Source organism: Phyllostomus hastatus, unplaced genomic scaffold (genome assembly GCF_019186645.2).
Source record: "Phyllostomus hastatus isolate PE091 unplaced genomic scaffold, TTU_PhHast_1.1 phas_scaffold_78, whole genome shotgun sequence".
Classification (NCBI taxonomy): Eukaryota; Metazoa; Chordata; class Mammalia; order Chiroptera; family Phyllostomidae; genus Phyllostomus; species Phyllostomus hastatus.
The window spans coordinates 115,919,700-115,947,569 of NW_025334041.1; the positions used below are offsets into that span (position 1 = coordinate 115,919,700).

The 27,870-nt window shown below is 41.2% G+C and overlaps 1 protein-coding gene across 4 annotated transcripts; it reads left to right on the top strand.

Annotated features, from left to right (window-relative positions):
* NLRC4 (NLR family CARD domain containing 4) lies at positions 1-27,681 on the top strand. 4 transcript variants are annotated; one of them, XM_045827688.1, is made up of 9 exons: positions 1-362; positions 4,043-4,169; positions 6,950-7,210; positions 8,033-10,027; positions 15,077-15,169; positions 17,122-17,292; positions 19,556-19,648; positions 20,448-20,615; positions 26,836-27,680. In XM_045827688.1, coding segments are annotated over exons 2-9 (3,075 nt in total). In that variant the 5' UTR covers positions 1-362; positions 4,043-4,168; the 3' UTR covers positions 27,129-27,680. The 4 variants fall into 4 exon arrangements, with proteins under 4 accessions (XP_045683644.1, XP_045683643.1, XP_045683646.1 ...); XM_045827687.1 differs by lacking the exon at positions 1-362 and adding an exon at positions 729-928; XM_045827690.1 differs by lacking the exons at positions 1-362; positions 6,950-7,210 and adding exons at positions 729-928; positions 7,242-7,403.
* Positions 27,682-27,870: the final 189 nt, after the last annotated feature.

Below are 27,870 nucleotides of genomic sequence, written 5' to 3' on the forward strand. Positions count from 1 at the left end.
TTACTTAAAACTTTTTGTGTGCTATAAGTTTTTGTTAGTGTTTGTTTATTTAATGTGTGGCCCAAGACAACTCTTCTTTTTCCTGTGTGGCCCAAAGATGCCAAAAGGTTTGACACGCCCTGCCAGATTTCTCCATTTCCAAAGCTTAAGGGAAACTGGCTTCCTGGAGTTCGTGACTACAAGCTTTGACTGTTTTGCTGGCAGGAGGCTGCAGTTCTTTGTATTCAGGAGAATGGCCTGTGTGTTGACAGGGGAGTGAACTGACAGCGGTGATCCATTTGCTCTGTGCTAACTTTGCCCAGGACCCTGGTGGCAGAGAGTTTGCATTTGCTAGAAGTCTTCTGTGACCCAAAGTACAGACGGTAAGCATGGTTTTGACTGCAGCAACAGTGTGCTTTAGCCAACCAAACCAGCTCATTCTCTCTGTCTGTCTGTCTGTCTCTCTCTCTCTGACTCTGTCTCTGTCTCTCTCTACCATAACAATTAAGGCAAATTAAATGTTCAGAACACTGGGCTTCATTTTAAGCTGTGGAATAAATAAGCCAGTAACAATAAAATTTGTATGTCATGAACAAATGAGTGACTGATTCCTTTTCTAATTTAAATTTCTAGCTCTTGCATCTTTAAGTCTCAGGTTTCACTTCTTTGGCTACTTCCACTTACAGTCATTTCCCCTTTCTGAACAGTAGTATTTGTTTCTAAATCATTCTTACTATGCTTTGGGGGGAAAGAGATAGAGAGAGAGATAGAGAGAGAGAGAGAGAGGAATTGCCAGTGTTTGCCTTTGCAATCCCTGGCCACAGAACATGGAGACCCCAAATCCACAGGACACGGGGCTTCACACATGAAACTGAAAGCATATAAAAAGAAACTTTATTTTAAAGGCATCTGCTTCACCAAGAACAGGGCAACTGGATTGTTCAACCAGGTACTATGGGGAGAGAAAATTGGGTTTTAAATGGGTTTTGGAACTGAATACTAAAATTTGGGTTTACATTTATTTAAAGGTTGTGTCTGGGGGTATAAAAGCCTTAATACTGAAGACTGTGGTTTTGCATGTCTGGATTTGCCTGCAGGAAAACTTCTATGGGTGGTTAGTCTGGCCTGGTGGGCTTTCATGAGGTTGCTTGGAACTGATGTGTAAATATACAGTAAGTCAGAAGGGTGCATTTATGTTTACTATGAGGCAAAGTGAGGGAAAAAGCTCTGAAAATACTTTTTGGGTTTATAGGAAGGAAACCTACTTTTGTTCCTAAAACCGTTGTTAGAATCACAGAAGGTGAGCTAAAAGGACCTAGGGGTACTATTCAGGTCACCCAATCATGCAAGAAGTTTTAAAACATGCAATACCTGACTATTTAGTCAGGGGCACTGACCTCTTTTCCCTTAGGTTAAATTAAAAAAGTAACAACAGCCAACACAACAATATTCATCCGGTGTAAATGTCCTGTTTTGAACCACAACTATATAGATCATATAATAGAGTTGCATCTTATTCGTCACGTTGCATAATAACTTTGCATCTGATTGGTTAATTCTTGGTACCAGAAATCCTTATATATAAGCATAGGCACCTGATTTTTTTTAAAAGTCATTTTGGAGCAAAAAGGGTAGGTAGTTACTATTATTATTTTCTGTAAATCAACCAAAATTACACCTACTTTTTCAGATTGTTAAGAAATATATTTTTTGGCATGCTGCAGAATTTTAGTAATTAGCTTATGTGTGCCATGAGATAAAAAAGGTTGAAAATCACTGATCTGGAGAGAAATGAAGGAACCCACTGTTATAGGACACCTATTGTTAATAGAGTCTTTATATACTTTATCTCAATTAATCCTTAGACCCTAGTTTAGATGAGTGGAAAATCTGGTGAAGAGGGGTTAACTGACATGCTTCAGGTCTACAGAAGTGGATTGCAATTGGTCTCCTGTTCTCTTACTAGTTCAGCACACTTCTATAATACTAATTGTTTTAGTCTGTGCAGGCTGCCTTAACAAAATGCTACAGACTGGGGACCAACATGCCGACAGGTCTGGTTTCTCCTGAAGCCTCCGTCCTCGGCTTGCAGATGTCTGCCTTCGCTCCATCTCTGCTCTGAGCTTGCACCTCTGCGGTCTCTGTGTGTACAGATCTCATGGTCTTGTTAAGGGCAGCGCAGTCAGATTGCATGAGGGCTCACCCTAATAGCCTCATTTTAACCTACTTACCTCTTTAAGGTCAGATCTCCACGTACAGCCACGTCCTGAGGGAGTTAGGGCCTCAGCAGATTTGTGGGAACCACAATTCCACCCCCAACACTAATATTAACAGTAATATGTGAGATTTCTGGAGACTGTTGAAAATCTAAGAACATTCTAGTCCAGAGCCTTTTTACTAAAAAGAAATGTAGATAGCACTGACGGACCCTCTCCATCCCAACCACTTTCCCATTTAACCCTCACAACAGTCTGAGGAGAGGGGCATTATTCATGTCAGTGTCTCAGATAAAGAAAGCAAGACTCTGTAAGGGAAGGCTACCCATGGAATAAACTGTAGAGTGAGGATCTGAATTCAGGACTGTAATGTCAAAGCTCAGACACACTTCTGTGCGCTGCCTCTCTGTTCTTGCTATCTATGACTTTGCCTTCATTTCATCTATAAGCTGTGGGGTGAATCCACAATGGGTTATTTAGCTCCTGAGAAACGTCAGTCCTCTGAAGAGCACAAGTAAACGTTTGGAATGAAATGTCCATATTTAGAATTATTATAGTTCCAAATATTATTTTCCACAGTACAAATGTAGGAAAAGGACTTCTTCCATGCAATTCAATTATTCACTGAACAGCTTGGTTAAGGGGTGAGGTGGTCAGAGCCAGAGCCATGGTCCTGGGGAGCAAACTGGTCACAGCCCTGCCCTTTGCACCAGTGAGGCACTGAGAGTGGACTGCATTTAGATTATGGGTTGATTCTATTCTCAAGAACAATTAATAACTAGTTAATTATCTTTGATTTAGTTCTCTGACCTGGACACAGACTTTCTGTGAGTAGGAAAAATACTACCTGTAGCCAAAATGAACGTGAAGTTTTAGCATTTTCAGAATCAGCTGAGATTCCTGCCTGATGGTACAGGTAGCGATTTTAGTGAATTATTTGAGTGGACACAGTGACTGCATGGCCAACTCCGGGACTAGTTTATTCTGCTCACAAGTGAATATGAGGAACTTACATCCTTCCTCTATCTTCCTTTCTCTGTTCTCTCTTGAACTCTGACCCAGTCAGTGGAGCAATGATTCCTCTCACACACTCCTTTTTAGGGGAAGTAGAAAGGAAAGAAAAAAAACTATAGTATGCACTATTTACTGAGTACTTTCTGGGTATGAGGCAAAGACTCTCAGCTTGTCAGTGATAGAGCTGGTGTTTGAACTCAGTCCTGACACCAGAGTAGGCCCTTGCTTACTACACTCATGTGCTGTCCCGGTCTTGGTTTTCAAGCTCCTTCCCTCTGTCTCCTTTCCTGTGCTGCTTCCTCTGCTTAGAAACAGTATTTCCCCTTTACTGCCCCTTCACTGGAGGCAAGCTTTGATTTCCTCCAAGGACAACACAAAAGTCACTTCTTCCAAGCAGAATTAAATATTCCTCCTCTGGGGTTACCCTAGAACGCTGACCTTCAAACTTTTATTGACCTCAACTCACAATGAGAAATACATTTTAGCCCTGGCCCGGTAGCCCAGTTGGTTAGAGGGTCATCCCCATTCCCCAAAGTTGAGGGTGCCATCCTCAGTCAGGGCACATACAGTAGTCAACCAATGAATGCATAGATAAATGGAACCACAAATAGACATTCATCTCTCTCTCTCCCCCTCTCTCTGCCTCTTTTCCCTTCTCTCTCTCCTCTTCCTCTCTCTTTCTAAAATCAATAAATAAAAAAAGAAAATTTTAAAAACCCACAAGTTGACTATTATGTAAAGTGTGTCCTTACTGTGTATGGAAACAAATAAAAAAGAATTAGTACAAAAGTGCCCATGGTTGCTGCCTGATAGTTTCTGGCTCTGTCTGTTAGTTTTACAGAATGAGGAGCAGTTTTGCAGAAAGAAAAAGCCAGTATTAGGATCATCTTTGACCTGTCCATTTGGAGATAATACCGACTATTCAACTATAGAAAGGTGGAAAGCTTTTATTCAGAACAAGTAAGTATGCTAGAAATAAAATCTGTCTGGGTATTTCATATGCTATCAAATATTTATGATAATGAATGGAAAATCAATTCATGCATTCCCCTGACCAGTTATATGTAGAATTCCCAATAAATATTCTTAGGCTGTTTTGAGAATTCAGTTATAAACATGGCAGCCAATGATAAAAGGCAGACCCACAGGTAGGATAGGATTTACACAAAGAGCTATGAAGTGTCTGTTTTAAATATTGGTTCCCTGCCATCACTTATTAGCCATATCCTCCCAGCCAGATAGCGGAGAGCTATACCTGTCAAGTGCATTGTGAAGCAACATGGTATAATCTAAATGGCAACCAAAATGTAATTCTTTGATTACTGGGTATAGACCTGTGTCATCCAATGCAGTGTCCACTAGCCACATGTCTATTGAAATGTAAAATTTTTAAAGATTTTATTTATTTGTTTTTAGAGAGAAGGGAAGGGAAGGAGAAAGAGGGGAGAAACATCAATGTGTGGTTGCTGCTCACACGACCCTTACAGGGAACCTGGCCTGCAACCCAGGCATGTGCCCTGACCGGGAATCGAACTAGCGATGCTTTGGTTTGCAGGTTGGCATTCAATCCACGGAGCCACACCAGCCAGGACAAAATATGAATTTAAATAAGTAAAAATTAAATAACATTTAAAATCCAGTTGCACAGGCACACTAACCACATTTTAAGTGCTCAGTAAGCCATGTGTGGCTAATGCCTACTCTATTGGATATAGAGCATGTTTATTAAATATCATCAATATCGTTATCATTAAAGAGCATCGATATCATTATTGGTTAAACATGTTTTTCATGTTTATAGAAATATAGAGCATGTTTATCATTTCAGAAAATTCTACTGTACAGTGCTGGTATAGACAAAGAGATGTTCTGATTAGAATAAATAATGAATGAAAGAAAGAATGAATGAATGAACCAGCAGCATTGTGTTCACCTAACTACTTAATGAGAGAGGAATGTGGTAGTCCACACACGGGAAGATACACCATGGTTAGTAAAAAGAACATCTGACAGTTATATAGCAGTACTCTTTTCAAGTTTTAAATCATTTTAGTATAGGTGACTTTATTCAATATTTTTCATGAGCTTTTTATATAGTAAAGTCAATGTCTTAATTTTACAGCTGAAGAAAGGTAGCCTCGAAAAGGCTAGTCTTGTAACCTTGTGGAGGTCTCCAGGCCTTCCTGAGGTGACGTTTCTTCAGCTGTAAGATGAAGATTGTGACTAGACCCAGACTTAGACATCACTCCTGTACGAAGGATGAGAGCTCAGAGGCAGAGGGGTGAGTCTCGCTGACAGGACAGAGACAGGGGTGTGGTAACGTTCCTGCTGAGGTTAGTAGGAGAGATTTGGACAGAGATGAAGGCAAGCTGGGGCGTGATCTTCAGGGTCGGAGTGCCTGATGGTGCATTTTAGACCAGAGGGGTGCCCTGGCTGGTGTGGTTCAGTGGATTGAGTGCCGGCCTGCGAGCCAGAGAGGCCTCAGGTCCTTCGGGAGGGGCATGTTCACTTGGGTGAGTCAAGAAAGATTTGAAAACCGGGAGCAGCCTAGCTCAGGGGGGAAACTAGTGCAGATAGTGTCTCAGAGTGAAACACCGGGCAGATATTCCACTGAGCTGTCACAGACTCCCTGGCTACAGTGTGGTCGGGGTTTGAGAGGTAGAACTTGGAGAGCCAGGCACTGAAATGCCAGAGCTTCCCCAGGCACTACAAGAGGTGAGCGTACTTGAAGTGGATACAGACAACTGTTTTGCAGTGATCCTCTTCAGAGAAGACCAAATTCTATGGGAGATAAAATATGCTACTCTTGCCTTGGCTGGTGTGGCTCAGTGGACTGAGTGCCATCCTGCAATACGAAAGGTCACCAGTTCGACTCCCAGTCAGGCATACGCTTGGATTACAGGCCAGGTCAGGTCCCCAGTTGGGGTACGCAAGAGGCATATGATCACTGTATCTCTACACATTGATCTTTCTCCTTCCCTTCCCCTCTCTCTAAAAGCAAATAAATAAAAAAATATGCTACTCCTTTGAGTGGTGACAGCTGAATAATGCCTGCAAATAGTGGCTAATATGTCTTGAACTATTACTTTGTATGAGATACCACACATGAATTCTCATAACAACTTTGTAAGTTAAATAACTGTTCTCAACACTACTGTACAGGTAAGGAACCAGCACTGTACTGGAGCTGGTTCTTACTGTTTTGTGAAACGTCAGTGTTGCATTTTCATGACTTTTGTTACCCAATTGACGTACATGATTAGCTTGAAATCAGCACTGGTGAGAACATTTATAACATGGGGGCTTGTAAGTGCTACAGACTAGGGCCTTTACCCCCAGAGGGCCAATGGGCGCAACATTTAGCAGCATGGTTCTGAAGTGGCCTCAAAGAGGCTTGGCAACTTGCCAAGGTTACACAGATGGTACCAACAGGCAGATCTCAGGCCCGTCTCATTACTCTAGCACCCACTGTGACCTCACTGTAGACCTGCTTATACTGGGGAAGGAATAAGACTGCTCACCTTACTTCATTACCAAAGAAGAACCATCTTGCTCACCAAGGGGTTAGGGATAAGGCGCTTTGCAGAGCTTTTCTTGAAGGCCTGGAATTCAAGCATTTGCCATCTCTGTAACTCAAAATGGCTTTAAAGGAAAAAATTTGTGACCCTAATGCTCTGGCAACATGACACTCATATTTTAGATATGTGAGTAAATATGTATATATTTCCTCATCTCCTCAGTGAATTTCATTAAGGAGAACAGTCAAGCTCTCATTCAAAGGATGGGAATGACTGTTATAAAGCAAGTTGTAGATGAGCTCTTTGCGTGGAATGTTCTGAATTTTGAAGAAGTAAACGTCATTTACTGCGAGAAGGTCGAGCAGGACGCTGCGAGAGGGATCATTCACATGATTTTGAAGAAGGGTGCAGAATCCTGTAACCTCTTTCTTAAATCCCTTGAAACGTGGAACTATCCTCTGTTTCAGGACTTGAATGGACAAAGTAAGTATCGATTTGCTTGTATCTGTTCCAGAAATAGACGAAACCATGATGAAGGTCCATAACGCTCAGGACAGAGGCTCTGCTCTCCTCCCTCTTCATACCACTGGGAGGTGAACTTTGTCCATGGTCAGGAAAAGCCCAGGCATTCTCAGAAGAACACTCCCATTAGATGGCTTGATGGTGAAACCAATAGGTAACTCCAGGGTCAGGGAATAGATGGTTTAGATTATTCTCGCCTCAGAGTCAAACTGGACAATGAAGGCACCTAACAAGCAAGTCCATGCAGCAGTGGACCTTCACATTCCTTAGTCTGATGAGGGGCCCAGCTGATGACCTATTCCATGATCCAAGCACCATGGTAAAGAGAGGCTGACTGACCCCAGAAGCATGATTCTGCTTTCCATGAAATATTCATTTAGTTGTCATTTCTTAAAATTGGTAAATTATTTCATGACAGATTTTAATCAAAGTTAAGTTTTGATCTGTTGTAAGTTACCCCTAACCATCGTTCTCAGCCATCTCCCCATTATTCTCATGCATTTTTCTTAACCAAAACACAGGCTCCTCCCATTCCCAATCAGCTGCTACAAGATTGGGTGGTGGAAAGGAGGAAACAGAAGGCAAAAGGGGAGGGAGGGGAAAGGGTGGCAGGGAAAAGCAGGAGTAAGTATTTGGAAGCCCTTGTATTAGCAAGAACTGGGGAAGGAAATTAAAATCACCAATGGGAGAGTCTCAGCGCCACTCCCCCTTCATTGCCCTGAACTCTAGGTTCTGGGCAAATGCAGAACGGGGTCCTCTTTAACTTCACCTCTTCCCTAACAGGTCTTTTTCATCAGATGTCAGAAGAAGACTTAGATGATTTGGCTCAGAATTTAAAAGATTTATACCACTCCCCGCCTTTTCTGAACTTCTATCCCCTGGGTGAAGATATTGACATTATTTTTAATTTAAAAAGAACCTTCACAGAACCTGTTCTGTGGAGGAAGGACCAGCACCATCACCGTCTGGAGCAGCTGACCCTGTGTGGTCTGCTGGACACTCTGCAGAGCCCCTGCATCATTGAAGGGGAATCAGGCAAAGGGAAGTCCACGCTGCTACAGCGAATTGCCATGCTCTGGGCCTCTGGAGAGTGCAGGGCTCTCACCAAGTTCAAATTAGTCTTCTTTCTCCGTCTGAGCAGGGCCCAGGGTGGGCTCTTTGAAACCCTGTGTGATCAGCTTTTGGATATACCTGACACAATCAAAATGCAGACGTTTATGGCCATGCTGTTGAAGCTACGCCAGAGGGTTCTTTTTCTCCTTGATGGCTACAATGAATTCAAGGCCCAGAACTGCCCTGAAATCGAAGCTCTGATAAGGGAAAACCACCGCTTCAAGAATATGGTCATGGTCACCACCACCACTGAGTGCCTGAGGCACATCAGGCAGTTTGGTGCCCTGATTGCCGAGGTAGGGGATATGACAGAGGCAAGTGCCCAGGCTCTCATTCGGGAGGTGCTGATAACGGAGCTTGCAGAAGGCTTGGTGCTCCAGATTCAGAAATCCAGGTGCTTGAGGAATCTGATGAAGACCCCACTCTTTGTGGTCATCACTTGTGTAATCCAAATGGGAGAAAGTGAGTTCCACTCTCACACACAAACAACACTGTTCTGTACCTTCTATGACCTGCTGATACATAAAAACAGGCACAGACGCAAAGGGTTTGCTGCAAATGACTTCACTCGGAGCTTAAACCACTGTGGAGACCTAGCTCTGGAGGGCGTGTTCAACCACAGGTTTAATTTTGAACCAAAGGACATGTCCAGTGTGAATGAGGATGTCCTGCTGACAACTGGACTCCTCTGCAAATACACAGCTCAACGGTTCAAGCCAATGTATAAATTCTTTCATAAATCATTCCAGGAGTACGTAGCAGGACGCAGACTCAGCAGCTTATTGGTGTCTCGGGAGCCAGAGGAGGTGGCTAAAGGGAACGGTCATTTGCAGAAAATGGTTTTCATTTCAGACATTACATCCAAGTATAGTAACCTGCTCCTGTACACGTGTGGCTCATCTGCCGAAGCCACCAAGACCGTTCTGAAACACCTTGCAGCTGTATACCAACATGGCAGCCTCCTCGGGCTTCCTGTCACCAAGAGGCCTCTCTGGAGGCAGGACTCTATGCAAAATGTGAAAAACACTACTGTGCAAAAAATTCAGAAAGCCATGAACATCAATTCCTTTACAGAGTGTGGCATCAATTTATTTCATGAGAGTATATCCAAATCAGACCTGAGTGAAGAATTTGAAGCTTTCTTTCATGGTAAAAGCTTATATATCAACTCAGAGAACATCCCTGATTACTTATTTGACTTCTTTGAACACTTGCCTAATTGTGCGAGTGCTCTGGACTTCATTAAACTGGACTTCTATGGGGGAGCCACGACTTCGTGGGACAAGACCACAGAGGACACGAGTGGGGCCCACAAGGAAGAGTCCTCCGGAACCTACATTCCCAGAAGGGCTGTGTCTTTGTTCTTCAACTGGAAGCAGGAGTTCAAGACTCTGGAGGTCACACTCCGGGATTTCAGCAAGTTAAATCAGCAAGATATCAAGCATCTGGGAAAGATATTCAGCTCTGCTGCAAGCCTCAGACTGTCCATCAAGAGATGTGCGGGCATGGCTGGAAGCCTCAGTTCGGTCCTCAGCACCTGTGAGAACATTCATTCCCTCGCCGTGGAAGCCAGTCCCCTCACCCTAGAAGATGAGCAACACATCACTTCAGTGACCAACCTGAAAACCTTGAGTATTCACAACCTACAGACCCAACGGCTGCCAGGTATTGTAAACATCAGCGAGCTGTAATTGAACCTGGCTAAGTACCATGGAATATTAGAGATCACATAGTTTTGCTTTAAATTTCCTAATAGTTTCTACCAGTTGTCAGGAATTGGGAGGGAGGTGGGAGGGATAGAAGGGGATCCATGTTGGGGGAAGGCTGTCAGATTGGGAGGCCGTAGGGAGGATTTCCAGAGCTGAGGCTATATGGTTTGATTGAATAGCTATACTGTTTATATAGCATAGTGTGTGTTTGCGTGTGTGTGTATGTGTTTCACGTTCTCACAACTATGAACCTATTTTTACCCCACCCTGTATAGTGGTCGGGCTCACCTTCAGCGAACTCTCCCCTCCTTCTGCATCTCCATCTCCACCCAGAATCCACCGCTTCCCTGCCAGTGGCTCCCCTTCCTCCCTTTGAGTCTGGGAGGAAATCCAGTCTGTAAACTGATCACCTGCAGGAGCTAGTGACTAATTGTGTTATTAGATCCTTATCTAGGAAATTGCACAACAGACTTAGCCACATCCCTACCCCAAGTATTGTTTATTTTGCAAAAGGATTTGGGGAACAGATTTTGTTTAACATGAATGTCAGACTTCAGGCGCGTACATGCAGGGACAGTCCTCTTGGGTAAAGGTGAGTTTTCCCCTAATTCAAAGTAACACTAAAGATGAGCATCTGCTCTACCTGTGGGGATCAGCCCGGGTCCCAGGAGCAGGAGCTGCTATGCGGTATGCAGCTGTGGCTGGCAGGAGCCTCACCCTACTTGACTGTAATCTAAGATTATTTTTCATTCACAAGTGATTTCCCATTGTGCTCTGCCGCACTTGTCACCCGAGGAAGAAATTTTCTGTGACTTAAGAATCTAAAATCTTTTGTGCAGACAATTTTTGCAACCTCCTACTCAGTGCAGGAATCCCTTTTATGAGATTCTAGAGAGTCACCCAGACGTTATTAGACTACCTTCTGTGTCAGGAAGCTCACCGTCTCCTCTTGACGGCTTATTCCTTTGTAATGATCATGCGTACTGGTCACCTAGTGTGCTGAATTGGCCTGTACAGTGTTTAGAATTTTCTTTTTAATGTCTTCCAAGATTTTATTCTTAATTTTTAAAAAATTAATTTAATTTTGAGTAATATGGTCACATGAATTATAAAACAATCTACAGTGAAAAATGTCCTTACCCCTCCCATCTGCTATCTGTGACTCTTCTTCCTGAAGGGGTTGTTGCCAGCATTTTGAAAGTAGGAGGTATCGTGTGAAAATACAAATTCTTCACTCTCTTGAAAATTGTCAATTTGACAACTGAGGGCCCAGGTCCCCATTTGGTAACTATTTGTTAGAGCCTCATGATCTGCTCCAATGCTCTTTGGAGAAGACACAGAATCCCCAGTTAGGCATGGAGCCCACCTGCTGTACCTCTTATAACAACGTTATCTCCCTGGCCCTTATTGACATTTGAGTTTATAATCAGTGCTTATTCTTTCTTATGGCTAAAATCCACTTCCCCATCATTTATACCCAAGGTTGGTTTTACTCTTGCGCTCCAGGTCTCTTCAGAATCCTCCCAGTTCATCCCCTTTTATTTCTGAATAGTATTCCATTGTATGGATATACCACAGTTTATCCAATCACCATGTAAGTTATTTCTAGTTTGGGCAATTATGAATGAAGCTACTATAAGCATTCCTATGCAGGTTTTTGTGTGAAAATAAGCTTTCAGTTAACTTGGGATTGCTGAGCTATATGGCAAGTGTTTGTTCAACTTTTAGAGAAACTTCTCAACTATTTTCTAGCTTATACCATTTTACATAGCCAGGAGCAATATATGAGAGCTTTAGCTGCTCTGCATTCTCATTAGCACTTGGTATTCTCTACTTTTCTATTTTTGTCATTCTACAATAAAGACAAAACAGACCATATTAATGCTGATGAGGATGTGGAGCAATCAGAATTCTGTACATGGTGATATTCCATCACGGTTGCTGATAAGGTTGAAAACTTTGTGTGTGATAGTTTGCCAACTATATATCCTATTTGGTGGAGTGTCTGTTCAAGCTTTCACCCATCTTTCAGTTAGGTTATCTGTTTTCTTTTTTTTTTTTAAGATTTCATTTATTTATTTTTAGGGAGGGAAGGGAGGGGGAGAGGGAGAGAGAGAGAGAGAGAGAAACATCAATGTGCGGTTGCTGGGGGTTATGGCCTGCAACCCAGGAATGTACCCTAGCTGGGAATCGAACCTGGGACATTTTGGTTCCCAGCCCGCGCTCAATCCACTGAGCTACACCAGCCAGGGCGGTTATCTGTTTTCTTAATGTTGAGTTTTAAGTGTTTTTTATGTATTCTGGATACAAGTCCTTTGTCATTCAAATCACAAGTGATTTGAAAATATTTCCTCCCAATTTTTAGCTAGTCTTTTCATTCTCTTAACAGTGTTTTTCACAGAACAAAAGTTTTAAATTTTGTTGCAGTCCACTCTTTCTTTTGTTAATCAGGTTTTTGGTGTCATGCCTAACCCCAGGTCATGAAGATTATATCCCATCTTTTCATTTTAAAGTTTTATGCTTTAAATTTAGACCTGTGATCCATTTTGAGTTAACATTTATACAAGATGTGAAGTTTATATCAAGGTTTATTTTTCTTGCATGTGGATATCCAGTTTTCTATTTATTGAAATGGCTATTCTTTTGTGTTAGAATTGCCTTTGTACCTTTGTCCAAAATCATTTGGCTACAATTGTGTGGTGTATTTCTGGACTCTATTCTCTATTGACCTATCATTTGCCAAGACTCCATCTATCCCTTGCCAATACCACATTACCTTAGTAGATGTATAGTTTTAATACAGCTATAATATAGTTTAATACTTAGTAGCTGTAGTTTTATAGTTAAGTTGTAAAATTAGGTGGTGTTATTTCTCCAAATTTTTTTCTTCTTTTTCAAAATTCTTTTTTATACCACAGTTTCTTTGCCTTCCCATATCAATTTTAGAATCACATTGTTTGTATCATCAAAACTCTTCCTGGGATCTTGGTTGGAATTGCATTAAATTTATAGACCTAATTAGGGAGAACTGATATCTATGTTATGTTGAATCTTTCAATCCATATGCATGGTTTCTCCTTCCATTTATTTAGGTCTTTGTTGATTTCTTTTATTATCATTTTGTAGTTTTCATCATGTCAATCCTGTATATATTTTATTAGGTTTATACTTAACTTTTCATTTGTTTGGAGTTCTTATAAATGCTATTTTAAAAAAATTTGGTAGCCAACTATTATTACTACTATAGAGAAATATGATTGACTTTTATGTGTTGATCTTGTATGCAACACCTTTGCTAAACTCACTTATGCTAGGAGGGTTTAGTTGTTTTTGTTGTTGTTGTTTTGGTAGATGTTTTATCATAGACAATCATGTTTCCTCCAAAAGGAACAGTTTTGTTTCTTCCTTTACAATTTGTATTTCTTTTATTTCACCTTCTTTCCTATTGCACTGATGCGACTTGCAGTGCAGTACTGACTACGAGAAGTGAGAGTGTACACCCGGCCTTGTTCCTGACGTCAGTGGGAAGGCATTCAGACTTCCCACTAAGTACAATGTTACCTGTAGTTTTCTGTAGATGCTTTCACCAAAATGAGGACTTTTCCTTCTATTCAGAGGTTACTGAGAATTTTTATCATGAATAGGTGTTGGATTGTGTCGAATTTTTTTCTGCATCAATTTGTATGATCATGTAGTTTTTCTTCTTTAGGCTGTGAATATAGTAAATTATATGAATTGATTTTCAAATATTGAAATAGCCCTATGTTCTCTGTATGAAGGCAATTTGGTGGCAATACAATATTCTTTTTATACATAGCTGGATTCCTTGGTAATATTTTACTGAAGATTTTTGCTTCTGTACTCATGAGTGATACCCTGCGTTGATCTGAAATTTCCTTTTGTTTTATTCTCTTGGTCTCGGTTTCATATTGGTTAATGGAACTTCACAAAATAAGTTGGGAATTTTTCCTTCTACTTCTTTTTTTTATTTTATGTATTTTTCTTTTTAACATTTTATTATATTTTCCATTACCATTTATCCCCCTTCCTCTATTTTGTAGGAGTGATTTATAGAATTGGTGTTATTTCTTCTTTGATTATTTAGTAGAATTTGCAAGTTAAATTATCTGTGCCTGCCAATTTCATTTTTAGAAAATTTTAAACTACAATTCAATTTTCTTAATAGTTTTATAGGACTATTTGAGTTACCTATGTCATGTTGGGTGAGGTTTAGTAGTTTGCGGTTTTCAAGAAATTGGGAAATTTTATCTATGCTGTCAAATTTATGCGTGCATGTTTGTTTATGTTATTCTCTATCATTTTGACATCTGCAGTCTTTGTAGTGACATGTTCTTTCATTTCTGATATTGGTGATGTGTTCTTTTTTTGTCAGTCTTGCTAGAAATTTATCAACATTATTGATCTTTTCAAAGATATAACTTTTTAAACTGTTTTTTTCCTACTGTTTATCTGCTTTCAAATTTTCATTGATTTCTGCTCTGATCTTTCTTAATTTCTCCCTTCTTCTTACATTGGATTTATTTTGCTCTTCTTTCTCTAGTTTCTTAAATAGTAAGCTTAAATTATTGATCTGATACTTTTCCTTATTTCTAATATAAGAATTCAATATTATAAGTCTCCCTCTAAGTAGTATGTTAGTTGCAGACTTTGATATTATATTTTTATTTCTATATTTTTCAAGTCAAATTTTCACTGAGACTTCCTATTTGATCCATGCTTATTTAGAAGTGTGTTGTTTCATTTCCAAGTGTTTGGGTATTTTCCTATTACCTTTCTGTTATTGCTTTCCAGTCTAGTTCCATTATGTTTGGAGAACGTGCTTTTAGCTAAGGAAGGAAGATGCCCATTTCTGACCAAAAACCATACATTTTTATGTCAATTTCATGAGCACTTCTTGCCCACAATGACAATTAAAATATTTTAATTGGTAATAGAAATTCAGTAAATGACACCGAACACAGTCCAATTTCTTTCCCTTTGGCAGGTGGTCTGACGGACAGCTTGGGTAATTTGAAGAACCTCGTGAAGCTTATACTGGATAACATTAAGATGAATGAGGAAGATGCTATACAACTAGGTGAGATTTTTTCTAATTTTTAAATGAATATCAGTTTGATGATAAGGACAACGAACTCAAGGCTCTTTGACACTGGCTGTGCCTGTTCAAGGCAAGGATGCCTTTATGCATTTGTGACTACACTGGTTTTCCTAGACATTTTCTCCATTCCCATTCCAATCCGTCCGCACCATTTTATGTAAATTGTATATAACTATATTGTAACCCTTTTGAGAATAGAAGCCATGATATGTTTTACCTTCCTGGCTAGTTGACTTGGCCCGTATTTAAAGTTTAGAGACAGAGTAAATGTTTAAACTATGGTTTCATAATTCAGTAAAACTTCATAAATTATTGGCTATATTTATATTTAAAGCATGTGAGCAATATGAAAAAGTTTATATGGTGGTTTTATAATGAACTAGAACATCAAAAAAGCAATGGAACAAGAATAAATGTGGATCAAGAAAACTTCAAAAATGAGCAGAACACACGATTTGCCTGTCAGGACAGGGAGGTTTCCTGTTGAAGCTGTTTTTCAACAGTTTTTGGGGGAGGAAAAGATTTTTTTCTCTTTATTTTATTGGCCCCTTCCCTGCCCTGTTTGACACCTCAGTTAAATGCTCCCCAGCCTTGTTCTTTTTTATTCTGCTTGTCTAAAGAGAACCCTACCCTGTCATTAATAAATGACTGACCTGTTTTCATTGTGTAGCCTACATGAGAATAATCAAATCAACTCAGTGTTCAGCAGCCATTTTTGGTATGCCTCCAAGTTACACAGAGTAACAGAGCTTGAAGGAGCCTAAGAACATCTAGTTTAACTCTTTCATTTTATTGCCGCTGGAACCTAGAATAGTTTATTGACTTGCCCGAGTCCTCACCCATTGGTAGCAAGGGTAGAAAAACACCTACCTGAGAAAACCTGGTTCTGTTATTAAAGAATGAAAGTCTGGACTTGACTAACCCAGTGCAAACTCATTGTTCCTCAAAGAGCTGCTGTGCAACAGGTCAGACACGGTATCAGGCACTCCCACACACGTCTCACTCAGTCCTCACAACAGTCCCGGTACATAGGTGTAAGTATCCCCGCAACCACAGCTAAGAGGCTGGACAACTTGCCCACGTTTATACCATCACGACGTACAGAATCCAGGAATCAAACTGACCGCAGAGCTCATGTTCACAACCTCCGAGCTATGTGTACTCCCAAGACAACAATTGATACTCACTTACTTTGCGCCAGGCATCACACTAAGTACATTACATACATTGTCAGCAACCTTCCCAAAGTTCTGCAAGGTAGCTACTAATAAACCAGTATACATTTCTTTTCTTTAGGTTAGAGTACCACCAAGGTAAAGAATTACTTTAATGACACAAAGGTACGCCAGTCAATCCAAGGGACATTTTAGAATGTGTTCAGTTGTACTGTTGATGTAAGATACATCTTGCTCCTGGCTGAGCAAGCTGCACTGTGCATGGCCTTTGTTGTAGAGCATCGGGCAGGCCCCTACCATGCAGACACAAGCAGGGCACTTGAGGCTGTGAACAGTGACGAGCAGCACACCAAGGAGCTGAAGCCCCCACGCTGCCCCTCTGAATTCAGCCTTCACCTCTTCTAAGATTTTTGAGGGGTTTAAAGAGACAATGCTTACTCAGAAGGTATTTCTATGAAAAACGTTATGGTAAAGGTATACATCGATACCCATTAAAATACTACACATTTACTATGGTTTTTCGCATGTTGTGAAGAGAAGGACCTCAACATAAGTGATCTTTGTATGGCTCAGGAGATCAGTAAGTGCTAGCTGAAAGGAAAACTACTCTCTTAGACTTTTAATGACTCAAGGTCTCCACAGAAAGAGCATGGCAAGGGCTCTGTGCAGTTGTTCATTGCCTTTTTAGTCCACTAGTCTATAGTTGAATCAGCCTCACTTGGTATCCTCATGCATTTCCTTTCGATCTTTTTGCAGCGGAAGGTCTGGCAAACCTGAAGAATGTGTGTTTACTTCATTTGACCCGCTTGTCTGACATTGGGGAGGGGATGGATTACATAGTAAAGTCTCTGTCAGCTGAACCCCGTGACCTGGAAGAAATCCAACTAATCTCCTGCTGCCTGTCGGCAAATGCTGTGAAAACCCTAGGTAACTGTCGTTGCGTTGACCGAGAACAGTGTGGGAGAGCATGGGATGCACCTAGAGTAATGCGTGCTAAGGCTCTCAAGCAGAAATTTAATTTTTAGAGAAACTGGAAAAGATAATACAGACTTCTAAGTAATACCTAGTCTGCTTTTAATGATCTTCTGCATGATTAGAATGAAAATGTATTCCAGATGGATAATAGAGAACTTCAGAATAATTGAATATGTTATAATTTTTAGAGAAGATGAAGAGGTAGAAATAAGAAGTAGGTGCTTGAAACATGTCCTGTTGTATAATAACTGCTTTAAAAAATATTTGGATAAATGGATAAATAGATGATAGAGAAGCAGCGGGAGAGCGGTTTTCTCAGATGTTCTCAGGCTTCCAGTTCTTACCAATTGCCCTGTTAAGATAGAGTTACTGTGCATTAATACAGGAGTTGAGTCTTTTGAGTTTCTAAAGAGTGTGCATGAAAAGAAGTATGAAAAAAAAAAACCCCTTTGCACATTACTGCAAAGTTCAATATGTTCAATTCAGATGTTTTGTAAATTTAGGTTTCAGGGAAAAATGGTGCAGCCCTTTTAAAAACAGAATATAAAACTGCTGGGAGTCTGTAAGAATTACTGAGATTACTCATATGCTAACATGAACCAAAAGCTAGAGAAACCCATGATTAGAAGGGGCAAGAGAAGCACCGGGAGCAAGAGAATGGTGAGAACACTCCTTTACTTCTCTACCTGCCACTGGGAAGAGATGGCGCCACAACTAACAATAGCAACTGTCCCCTTTTTAAGAGGAGTGCTGTAGGTTTTTTTTATATTAAAGCACCAAACTGCAGAAGATATTTACTCTAAGAAAAGGATTCATAAGATTGATAAAAAATAACAATAGCTAATATAACAAGAGTATGTATTCACGCAAAACTTGACTAATTTTTTAAAGGAGATTTTTCTAATCGGTCTTTAAACATTTTTTTTATTTATTTTTAGAGATAGGGAGGGAGAGAAACATTGATGTGTGATTGTTTGCTTCTCGCACTGGAGACATGGCCTGCAACCCAGGCATGTGCCTTGACCGAAAATTGAACCCTTCTGGTTTGCGGGACAACACCCAACCACTGCGCCACATCAGCCGGGTCTCTAATCAGCCTTGATAGGGAAAACTTCCACTACATTAAGCAACCATGAAAAATGCAGGTGTTCCCACTATCAGAAAGTAGAGCGTTTCTATGAAACCTTTCATAAACTAAAAGGGCATTAAGCAAATAAGCAATTACCATTAATTTTTATGGAAAAATTTTGAGCATGCATAGTCCCCCAAAATAACTTCCCTCATACTTTTTTTACACGTTAGGACACACTTGCTAACAGACGCACAATAAATCAAGATAAAGCACAGATGCTCACAGACACAGTTTAAAGCTCTGGCAGCAAGATGCTGAGATGCTGAGTGTAGATCCCACTCGAGGGAATCCTTGTAAGGAAGGAGCTTGGTGGGGCCACTCTGGCTGCCTATGCATAAGGCTCCCTGCAAAACAAATGTTGAATGCTATTTTTGCTTTTTGCCTTTTTTGTAAAAGCAAAATCCTCTTTGGATTCCTTTCAGTTAGCAAAAATGGTACTAATAATGTAGGTCATTTTGTAAAAGTGAAATAACATTCTGAACCTTGGAAAAGAGAATACCTATATCTGCAATGAAGAAAAAGAGCTGAACAGTTCATAGCTCGAGTGATGGCGTTTTATGACTAATGTCCTTATTAAGTTATTATTAACCTCACAACTGGAACATTAACACAATCATCTAAACCTGGGTACACAAAGAACAGCTCCTCCCATCTGGTGTTCGTTCCTTTGTTTTTCCTGCATAATAAGAGCATTTAAGAATTGGAGGTAACCTCCCAGTTTATCTAGTTCAACTTCCTCATTTTAAAGATGGAGACCCTAAGGCTCAGAGAAACGGAGTGCTTTCCCATAGTGACGTAATTATACTTCATGCTGCTCTAGGCTTTCTGTGTGCTGAAGTGTATTAGTCAGAACTCAGGACCTTGAAATATCTGTCCATTTGGTCATAGTCATGGCAGTTGGCGGTTAAACCTATCCAGATACTTTTGGGATTAATCAAATCAAAATTAATTAATCAAATCAAATAATGACTTGTACTCTATCAACGAAGAAGACAAGGGCTCAGAATTCTTATAAGGATCTTTAAAAATGCATATATAGTTCCCTGATGGTCTTTTTATTTTGGATTAAAAATTGTTTTGCAGCTCAGAATCTTCACAATTTGGCCAAACTCAGCATTCTTGATTTATCTGAAAATCACCTGGAAAAGGATGGAAATGAAGCCCTACGTGAACTGAGTAAGAATGACAATTGTGCCTCATTAGCTGCACCTTAAGGAAGTCATGTAGCCCTTTCTTTTTTTTTCTTTTTTAAAGATTTTGTTTTACTTATTTTTAGACAGAAGGGAAGGGAGGGAGAAAGAGAGGGAGAGAAACATCAATGTGTGGTTGCCTCTTACACACCCCCCCCTACTGGGGACCTGACCTGAACTCAAGGCATGTGCCCTGACTGAGAATCAAACTAGTGACCCTTACGGTTCGCAGGCTGGCACTCAACCACTGAGCCACACCAGCCAGGGCCATGTAGCTCTTTTTTAACCTGTCCTTGCGGAACACACGCACATGGCCCCCGAGGCACGAGTTTTCACGTGCTCACTGCACCTGAGGCTCCCACCTGCTTGCCTCCTTCTAGGGAACTAGCGTCTGAGAGTGGGTGCCGTTTAAGACAAACTTGCTTAAGGAGTAGTAATAAGATTTTTAAGGTATGACAACAATATTGTGATTATGTTAGAAAAAAATTACTACTTACTGTCTGAGGTTTGATTTAATTACACAGAAGGGAAGGAATTTGGTGAAAATGAAGCAAGACTCTCCATGATTTGATGTTTGTTGGAAGTCAGCTTATGCAGTTTCATTAAACTATCCTGCATCATGTTTGTACATTTTTGGACACTCTCCATAAAACACCAACAAGTCAATTCTCATTGCACATTGAGTAGGCTGCAGAGAGAAAGACCATTTCTCTCCCATATGTCTTCATCCCCTTCCTACATTTTGTGAAGGATCCAACTCTTGAACTGGTCTCTGATCCTTCAAGTTGACAGGCTGCACGTCTTGGAACAGCTAAGTGTGCTGAGGCTGCCCTGGTGCAGTGATGCCCGAGTCCGTCTGACCAGGCTGCTGGAACGGCTGGAGCGGGCCCCGCAACTCGTCAAACTTGGGCTGAAAAACTGGCGCCTCGCAGATGCCGAGATGAGAATTCTAGGTAGGTGCACGCACAGAACTCAGAGAACAGCAGCGGGTCCTAACAAGGCTCTTAAGGCTCTCTTTTTTTCCTTCCTTCCCTCCCTCCCTCCCGTCTCTGCCTTTATTTATTTTTGCCTCCTCTTTCATTATACAAACACATTTTTAAATTATGTTTTACTGATTATGCTATTACAGTTGTCCCAATTTTTCCTCCTTTGCCCCCCTACCCGGCACCCCCAACTCCCTCAGGCAATCCCCACAACTTTGGTCCTGTCCATGGGTCCTGTGAATAAGTTCTTAGGCTGCTCCATTTCCTGTACTGTACTTCACATCCCCATGGCTATTCTGTAGCTGCCTGTTTGTACTTCTTAATCCCCTCACCTCTTCACTCATCTCCCCCACACTCCCCTCCCATCTGGCAACCCTCAACATGCTCTCTGCATCCATGATTCTGTCTTTGTTCTTCTTGTTTGCTTAGTTTGTTTTTAGATTCATTTGTTGACAGATTAGTATTTATTGCCATTTTAGTGTTCACAGTTTTGATCATCTTCCTTATCTTATCTTAAATAAAGTCCCCTAAATAAGTTCTGGTCCTTAACCCATCAAATCATATCATCCTGGGTGTCATTCTTCAGACCCCTCCTCAGTTCTGCATGATATTGGAGGCAGGTGGCTTCCGTGACAGACTAATTAGGTAGCTGATAAGTAATCCCCCTCTGGAACCTCACACCTTAAGTGAGTTGGAAAGGGTGCATTGTTTCAAAGAGGCTATTGGGGAGTGTGTAGAATTAGAATTACACGTGGGGGAGGCATTTTTAGGTAAAGACTTTTTAGCATCTTTCAGATCTTTAAGTAGGTAGTTTCCTGATCTACCTACTTTTGAGGCTAGCCTTTGAGATCAGACAGGGAGGAGATAGTGTGTTTAATGGAAAAAGAACTGAGCGAGGCGGTAGCTTGCCATTTGACTTTAATTGCCTCGTGCCTTATTGCCTCGTGCCTTATTGCCTCCATATGTAAATAATAAAAGTAAGCATAACAGAGGGCAGCTGACTCTGGGAAATTTAGCTGTAGCACTGCCCTACGTTGCAAGTAAAAATAAGAAAAGAAAAAGGAAAAATGAACTGCTCAATAGTAGTAGCTTATTCTCAGAGTCTCTAAAAAAGAATCTGTGGGATTGTCATTATATCCCCAATAAATGGTAACAATATTATCCCTGTGTCATAAAGAAGCAGAGACATAAGGCTGGCATACTAAATGGGGAAAGGGATAAGACAGAGAGGAAGAGTTGATGAAGCAGGGGAGAGAGTTTAGGTGCTGACTTTGCTCCCCAACCCCCACCTGCCATTTCCTCCACTTCCCAGGGTGGAAAAAGCGATCTTCTTGGGCCTGAGGCATAAGCTGAAGAGGGGCAGGCAAGCATCCTCTGCCTTTGGTCTCTAGCCGGGTGAGGAGACAGCTGTTGGCCCCTCAGGAGGCTCCATGTTTATGAAATGGTCACGGGCATTGGTTAGACAGACCTGCCCCCCCGCTGCCCCGAACTTGATAGATGCGTGAATAACCTGCAGTGACTTAAAGACAGAGCCTCAGTTTGCTCATCTGTCAAATGATGATAATTATAATACCTACCATATTAGTGGTTATTGTGCTAACCAGTACCTGAGCTAATGCCTATGGACAAGTTCAACAATGACCCACTGGATATGCTCAATAAATGGTACTGCAATCGTATGCTCTGTGGGGCTTTGAGGGAAACCAGAAACCAGGGTTATCTTTTTTAAAAAAGCTTTCTGAGCCTGCAAAATAAAGTACAACTTGCCCACTTTTGATGTGTAAGACCCTTCACAATGGAGCTTAAATTCACCTTCCTCTGTACCTTCTGATGTCTGCCATACCTCCCCACCCACGTGAGGTTCCATCCTCATGGACCTCCTGCTGTTCCCTGAAAATGCCTTTTACACACACTCCCCCTGGAATGTCCGTTACCTTCTGCTTCAGTGCCTGTAAGACCCAACTTAAAACTATCTCCTTGGTGAAATATTTTCCTTATGCTTCCTGTTCGGTACCCCCAGTACAACCTAGATGTTTGATTTAAACCTCTTGTCCAGAGTCTCTTAAACTTTTTTCTTTGACTATGACCCACGTTTTATCTCATGACCTAAAACACACATATACACATTTTTAAAGTAAAGTTACACTCTACTTTCTGTTCATGCTAACTTATTTCATTTAAACGCTGAGTGCAACCTATTATATTTATTTCCTTTTCCACTAATACCCTGCAGCTAAGAACAAAACACTGCCTTAATCCATATCAGCCTAGATATAGGGCTACAGTTTCCACGGTCACTTCTTGCGTCTGAATTTCTGGCCCCCTGTGTCTCTCCGTCTGTCATCTTGCCTCCTGCAGCGGTTCCTTTCCCTATTCTCCAAGTGATTCAAATGGAAAAAGGAGTCCTTGTCCTTAGTTTCTACAAGAAGGGCCCAGTATAATTGTGGCTGTAACAGATTTATTGAGTGGGCAATTGTGAAAGGTGGAATGACGTGATAGTTCAGAATGGCAGATTAGTTCAATTTATTGGCACTTCCACATTCTCAAAGAGATGCCTGACCCTTTCTGCCAATTCAGGCTCCAGCAGCCTGTTAATTGCCTTGTCCTCTTCCCATCTCCATCTCCTAAAGTCCCCATGAAACTCTCCTGGCCCCCAGCATCACCAGTCAATTTAGGCAGTGGCATTTCGTGATGGGTACGCGTGATGGATGCTGTAGTGAAATGGAGAAAGTGTAATGAGAGACAGACTCTAGTTACAGAAGGACTGCCTAATGAGATATACCAAGAAAATGAGATGTGGATATATGAGGTATGAAATTAGATGCAATGGTTGAGATGTGCTCTTCTGGAAAAACTCCAAGCCTTGATTGGCCTTAATTTTCCACTTTTTCTGTACCTATACTCAAGCTACTGGGAAAGATCACATAATTTGGCAGGTAGATACACTGCAAGTTCAGAGCAACACATTTCAACAAAAATATTTAGAACCAAATAGTAAGAATACACTATATATCAAAACTTGTGGCATGCAGCAAAAAATACAAATAAAAAAAAGCAGGGCTTGCCTTAAATATTTATATTAAGATGAAAGTCTGAAAATTAATGCTTCTAAGTTAGGAAGCCAGAAAAACAACAGAGTAACCACAACAGAATAAACATAAGAGTATAGGTGTACCTCATTTACTGTGCATCAGTTTATTGAGCTTCACAGATGTTGAGTCTTTTACAAATTGAAGGCAACACCCTCCACTGGCAAAAAGATCAGGACTCCCTTTGATGCGGTAGTCTGCAGTCACCCCTGCAATGTCTCCGAGGCATGCCTGTATACCTCAGTGAAACAGAACACTCAAGTAAAGATTAGGAAAGCTTAAAATTAGTTCTTTAAAAAGAGTAACAATGCCCTGGCTGGTATGGCTCAGTGGATTGACAGCTGGCTTGTGAACCGAAAGGTTGCCGGTTCGATTCCCAATCAGGGCACTTGCCTGGGTTTCAGGCCAGGTCCTGATTTGGGGGCCTACAAGAGGCAGCCAATTGATGTTTCTCTCACACATTGATATTTCTCTCCCTCTCTGTCTCCCTCCCTTCCTCTCTCTAAACATAAATAAATAACTTCTTAAAATAAAGAAATAAAAAGAGTAACAAAATAGATAAAATCAAGCAAGAATGTTCAAGAAAAAGAGTGACATAATTTCACTCATCCAAACGGAGACACAAGCCTATGTTCGTAGTAACTGAATATTGCCCCAAACCGGGAGCGACTGAGATGTCCTTCAGTCGGCGAACGGAGGAATGAATGTGGTGCAATCATGCAGCAGTACATCATTCAGTGGGAAAAAGAAATGAGCCATTGAGCCATTAAGTTTCCAAGGAGAAACTTAAATATATATTGTTAAGTGGGAGAAAAAGCATGTCTTAAAATGCTACAAAATGTATGATTCGATTTATATGGCATTCTGGAAAAAGCAAAACTATTGAGAGAGTTAAAAAGCTCAGTAGTTGCCAGAGGCTTAGGAGGATGGGAGGGTTAGGGTTAAACAGAGGCAGCTCAGGGGACTTTTCAGGGCAGTGGAAATAGCCTGTATGATACTCTAATTGTGCGTACATGACACTGCATCTGTCAGAACCCATAGAACTTGGCAGCACAAAGAGCGAACCTTAATGTACGCAAAGTAAAAAGATCACTGAGATCTGGGATGCCGAGGTCAAAATGCAGAATGCAAAACAACCTAACTGCGTTACAGACTCTGAAACAATCTCACTGCAGGGGATGAGAGGGAAAGAAATTGACCTAAATTGGCCTATCATGGCACTAGCACCCGTCTAATTCATACTGTATGTTCTCATGGTATATTGTAAGCCCACTAAGGCAGGGGCCTGGTCTGTCCTTTCCATGTACCCCTAGCACCCAGCCCAATCCATGGTATATAGTAGGCAAACACTCAACAATGTTCGCTGGGTGACAGACTGGAAGAGCTCTGGTTCTAGGGTTTTGTTCAGTAGGCAGGAGCCCTTCAAGGGCGAGAATCCTCCTGCCCAGAGCATTTGAGATTCTGCCTGGAATCTGGATCGAGCCACTTCCTCGCTCTGTAGCCCACGTGAAGTCCACAGCTCTAAATGTCACAGATTCCTTTACCCTCAGGAGCGGTCTGCTCACCCTGATGACAGAGACACTGAGGATTACGTGAACACAATGCATGCCCTTGGAGGCTGGGGGATGCTGCTTGTTCTCGGTTCCTGTGCTTGCACATGCTGCAGTGATTGTCCGAGAAGCTCTCTTATTAAATTGGTACCATTCATACACCTTCGTAGATAGCCTGTGTAAATAGCTCATCCTCTGAGAGCAGAATGGGCTTTAAATTCTTTTTTCAGCTCCTTTTAGGTGGTAAAGTTGAGAAGGAGAAAAGAGGGTGCTCTTTGGGGAAGGAGCCTGATAGACACTAACAACCAGCATTCTGACTGGCGCACGCCCAGCTGGGAAGCACATGAAAAAAGAAGAGGCAAAGACAGAGACCTGGCCGGTGGCTCAGTCAGTTAGAGGTCGTCCCAATATGCCAAGGTTACGGCTTCCATTTCCAGTCAGGGCACACACAAGAATCAACCAATGAAGGCATAAATGAATGGAACAACAAACTGATGTTCCTCCCCCTCTCTCTCTCTCTAAAATCAACGTTTTTAAAGAGACAGAGGCAGAAAATGTGAACACAACATGTGAGAGAGAGAGACAGGAGAAAGCTCCCTATAAGGAACAAGTAAGGGCTCCTTATGAGAAGGAGGGAGAGAAGAGAAGGTGAGGCCCTATGTGTGAGGTAGGCTGGGCACAGGCTGAGCTGGCAAAACAGAGACCCGGCTCCACCAAGGCTTACAGAAGACAGAGCTTACTTCGCTGACCTCTAACAGTTGTCCAGAAGCAAGCAATCTGGGCAGGTGGGGTGGCTTTGCTCTGGACAGTCTCTCAGACCCAGGAATCTACCTTTTTACCCCTCTATTTCTTAGCGAGTCATCTTTGACTTCATGGTCATGGCTAGAACGCCTTCCTTTTGAGGAGGCACTTTAGAGGGCCTCGTTCTGTAAGGAACAGAGGGAATTCCTTAAGTCTAGGGAGGGTTAAACATCCCCAACACCGTCCCCACCATGCCCAAACCCAAGTCTTGAGATCCTGAATGAGTTCACTTACTCAAGTTTACACTTAGACCATTCCATACCCAAGGCACAACAGGTAGTGTTTGCTTCTCAGGAGAGGAGATGATGTAAGATTGCCAGAGTCTGACTCCAGCTTTGAAAACCAGTGCTGAGTATTTATTTAACAGCATCTCTCGCACCTCAATTTTAAGCAATCCTCCCTTTCCTGGAAGAGTCAGAAAAAGGGAGAAAACATATAATTCATTTATATTGGTTGACTGATATAAATGAATTATAGTAGTTAAATCAGTTATAAATTATTTAAAATTTGTTATAACTAATTATAATTACATTATTTACTTAACACTGATAATTAAATGCCAATTACTATTTATCAGAGTCCCTTATACTTTAGGAATAATATGGTTTGTAAATACAATGGTCCAGGTTCACAATCACTGCCCTAACTATAGATAATTTCTAAAGCAAAGCACTGGTCCAAATATCGCCATTTCTTTTTAAAAAACTGTTTTGCTTCTAACTAAAGTACTAATTTCTATTTTTTTACCAGGTGCATTTTTTGAAAAGAACCCTCTGAAAAACTTCCAGCAGCTGGATTTGGCAGGAAACTGTGTGAGCAGTGATGGATGGCGTCCCTTCCTGGGTGCATTTGAAAATCTAAAGCAATTAGTGTTTTTTGACTTCAGTACAGAAAGATTTTTACCCGATGCAGCATTGGTCAGAAAACTTGGCCATGTGTTATCTAAGTTAACTTTTCTGCAAGAAGCTAGGCTTGTTGGATGGCAATTTGATGATGATGATATCAGTGTTATTAAAGGTGCTTTTAAACTAGTAACTGATTAAATAGAGGGCCCCCTGAGTCCATGAATGCTCTGAGACTCCATTACTTTCAGTCTGGTGATTTAAAAATCTTTGCTCATATAGTCCAAGAGTCTATATGGCAATCTGTTATACACCTAAGAGTGATCTGTGTCAACAGCATCTGCCTAACTTGCCCCTTCTGCACTTTCTCTTCCTTTCCTGACATCGAGATGTGCGGCACCATCACCTCCTTAGCTGGCCTCGTGTGTGGAAATCGACTTAAGTTTCATACTTCAGAAACAAAAGAGGATGCCAGGAAAATGAGGCCAAAGAAGAGGAGGAAGTGGGAGGGCGTCCACTGATGACATGCAATAGCTCCATGGGTCGTCCCTCCCACTTGGGTCATCAGCCACCTGAAGGGGACTCCTAGCCCTCTGGGTTCCCTTGGGCCCAAGAACAGCAGGTCCCAAAAACTGATTTGCTGTATGCCTATTTATTTAGTACCGTGCTTGGCATGTACTAGATTCTCAACAAGAATTTGCTAAATATGAGATCATTAAATTACCAATAAATAGCTCTTGAGTAAAGAAGCAAGCCAACATTATTTAAAATCACAGAAAAGTCCATGTCTGTTTTTATTCAAAAAGTTTAATTCAAACATTTTGGAATGTGGAAAAGCATTTTCGTATATAAGAAGCAGATCGGACCCCCAGAGAATATCGGCATTCTTTAGTCAAGCATAAAAATTGGCAGTTTTTGAGCAGCCGAGTCGGAGGCTTGAAGT

Excerpts from the sequence above, each read along its gene's own strand:
- NLRC4 (XM_045827688.1), top strand. Across the intron at positions 15,170-17,121 it reads GGAAGATGCTATACAACTAG|CGGAAGGTCTGGCAAACCTG; the intron begins GTGAGATTTTTT and ends ATCTTTTTGCAG. Across the intron at positions 20,616-26,835 it reads TGCCGAGATGAGAATTCTAG|GTGCATTTTTTGAAAAGAAC; the intron begins GTAGGTGCACGC and ends TTTTTTTACCAG.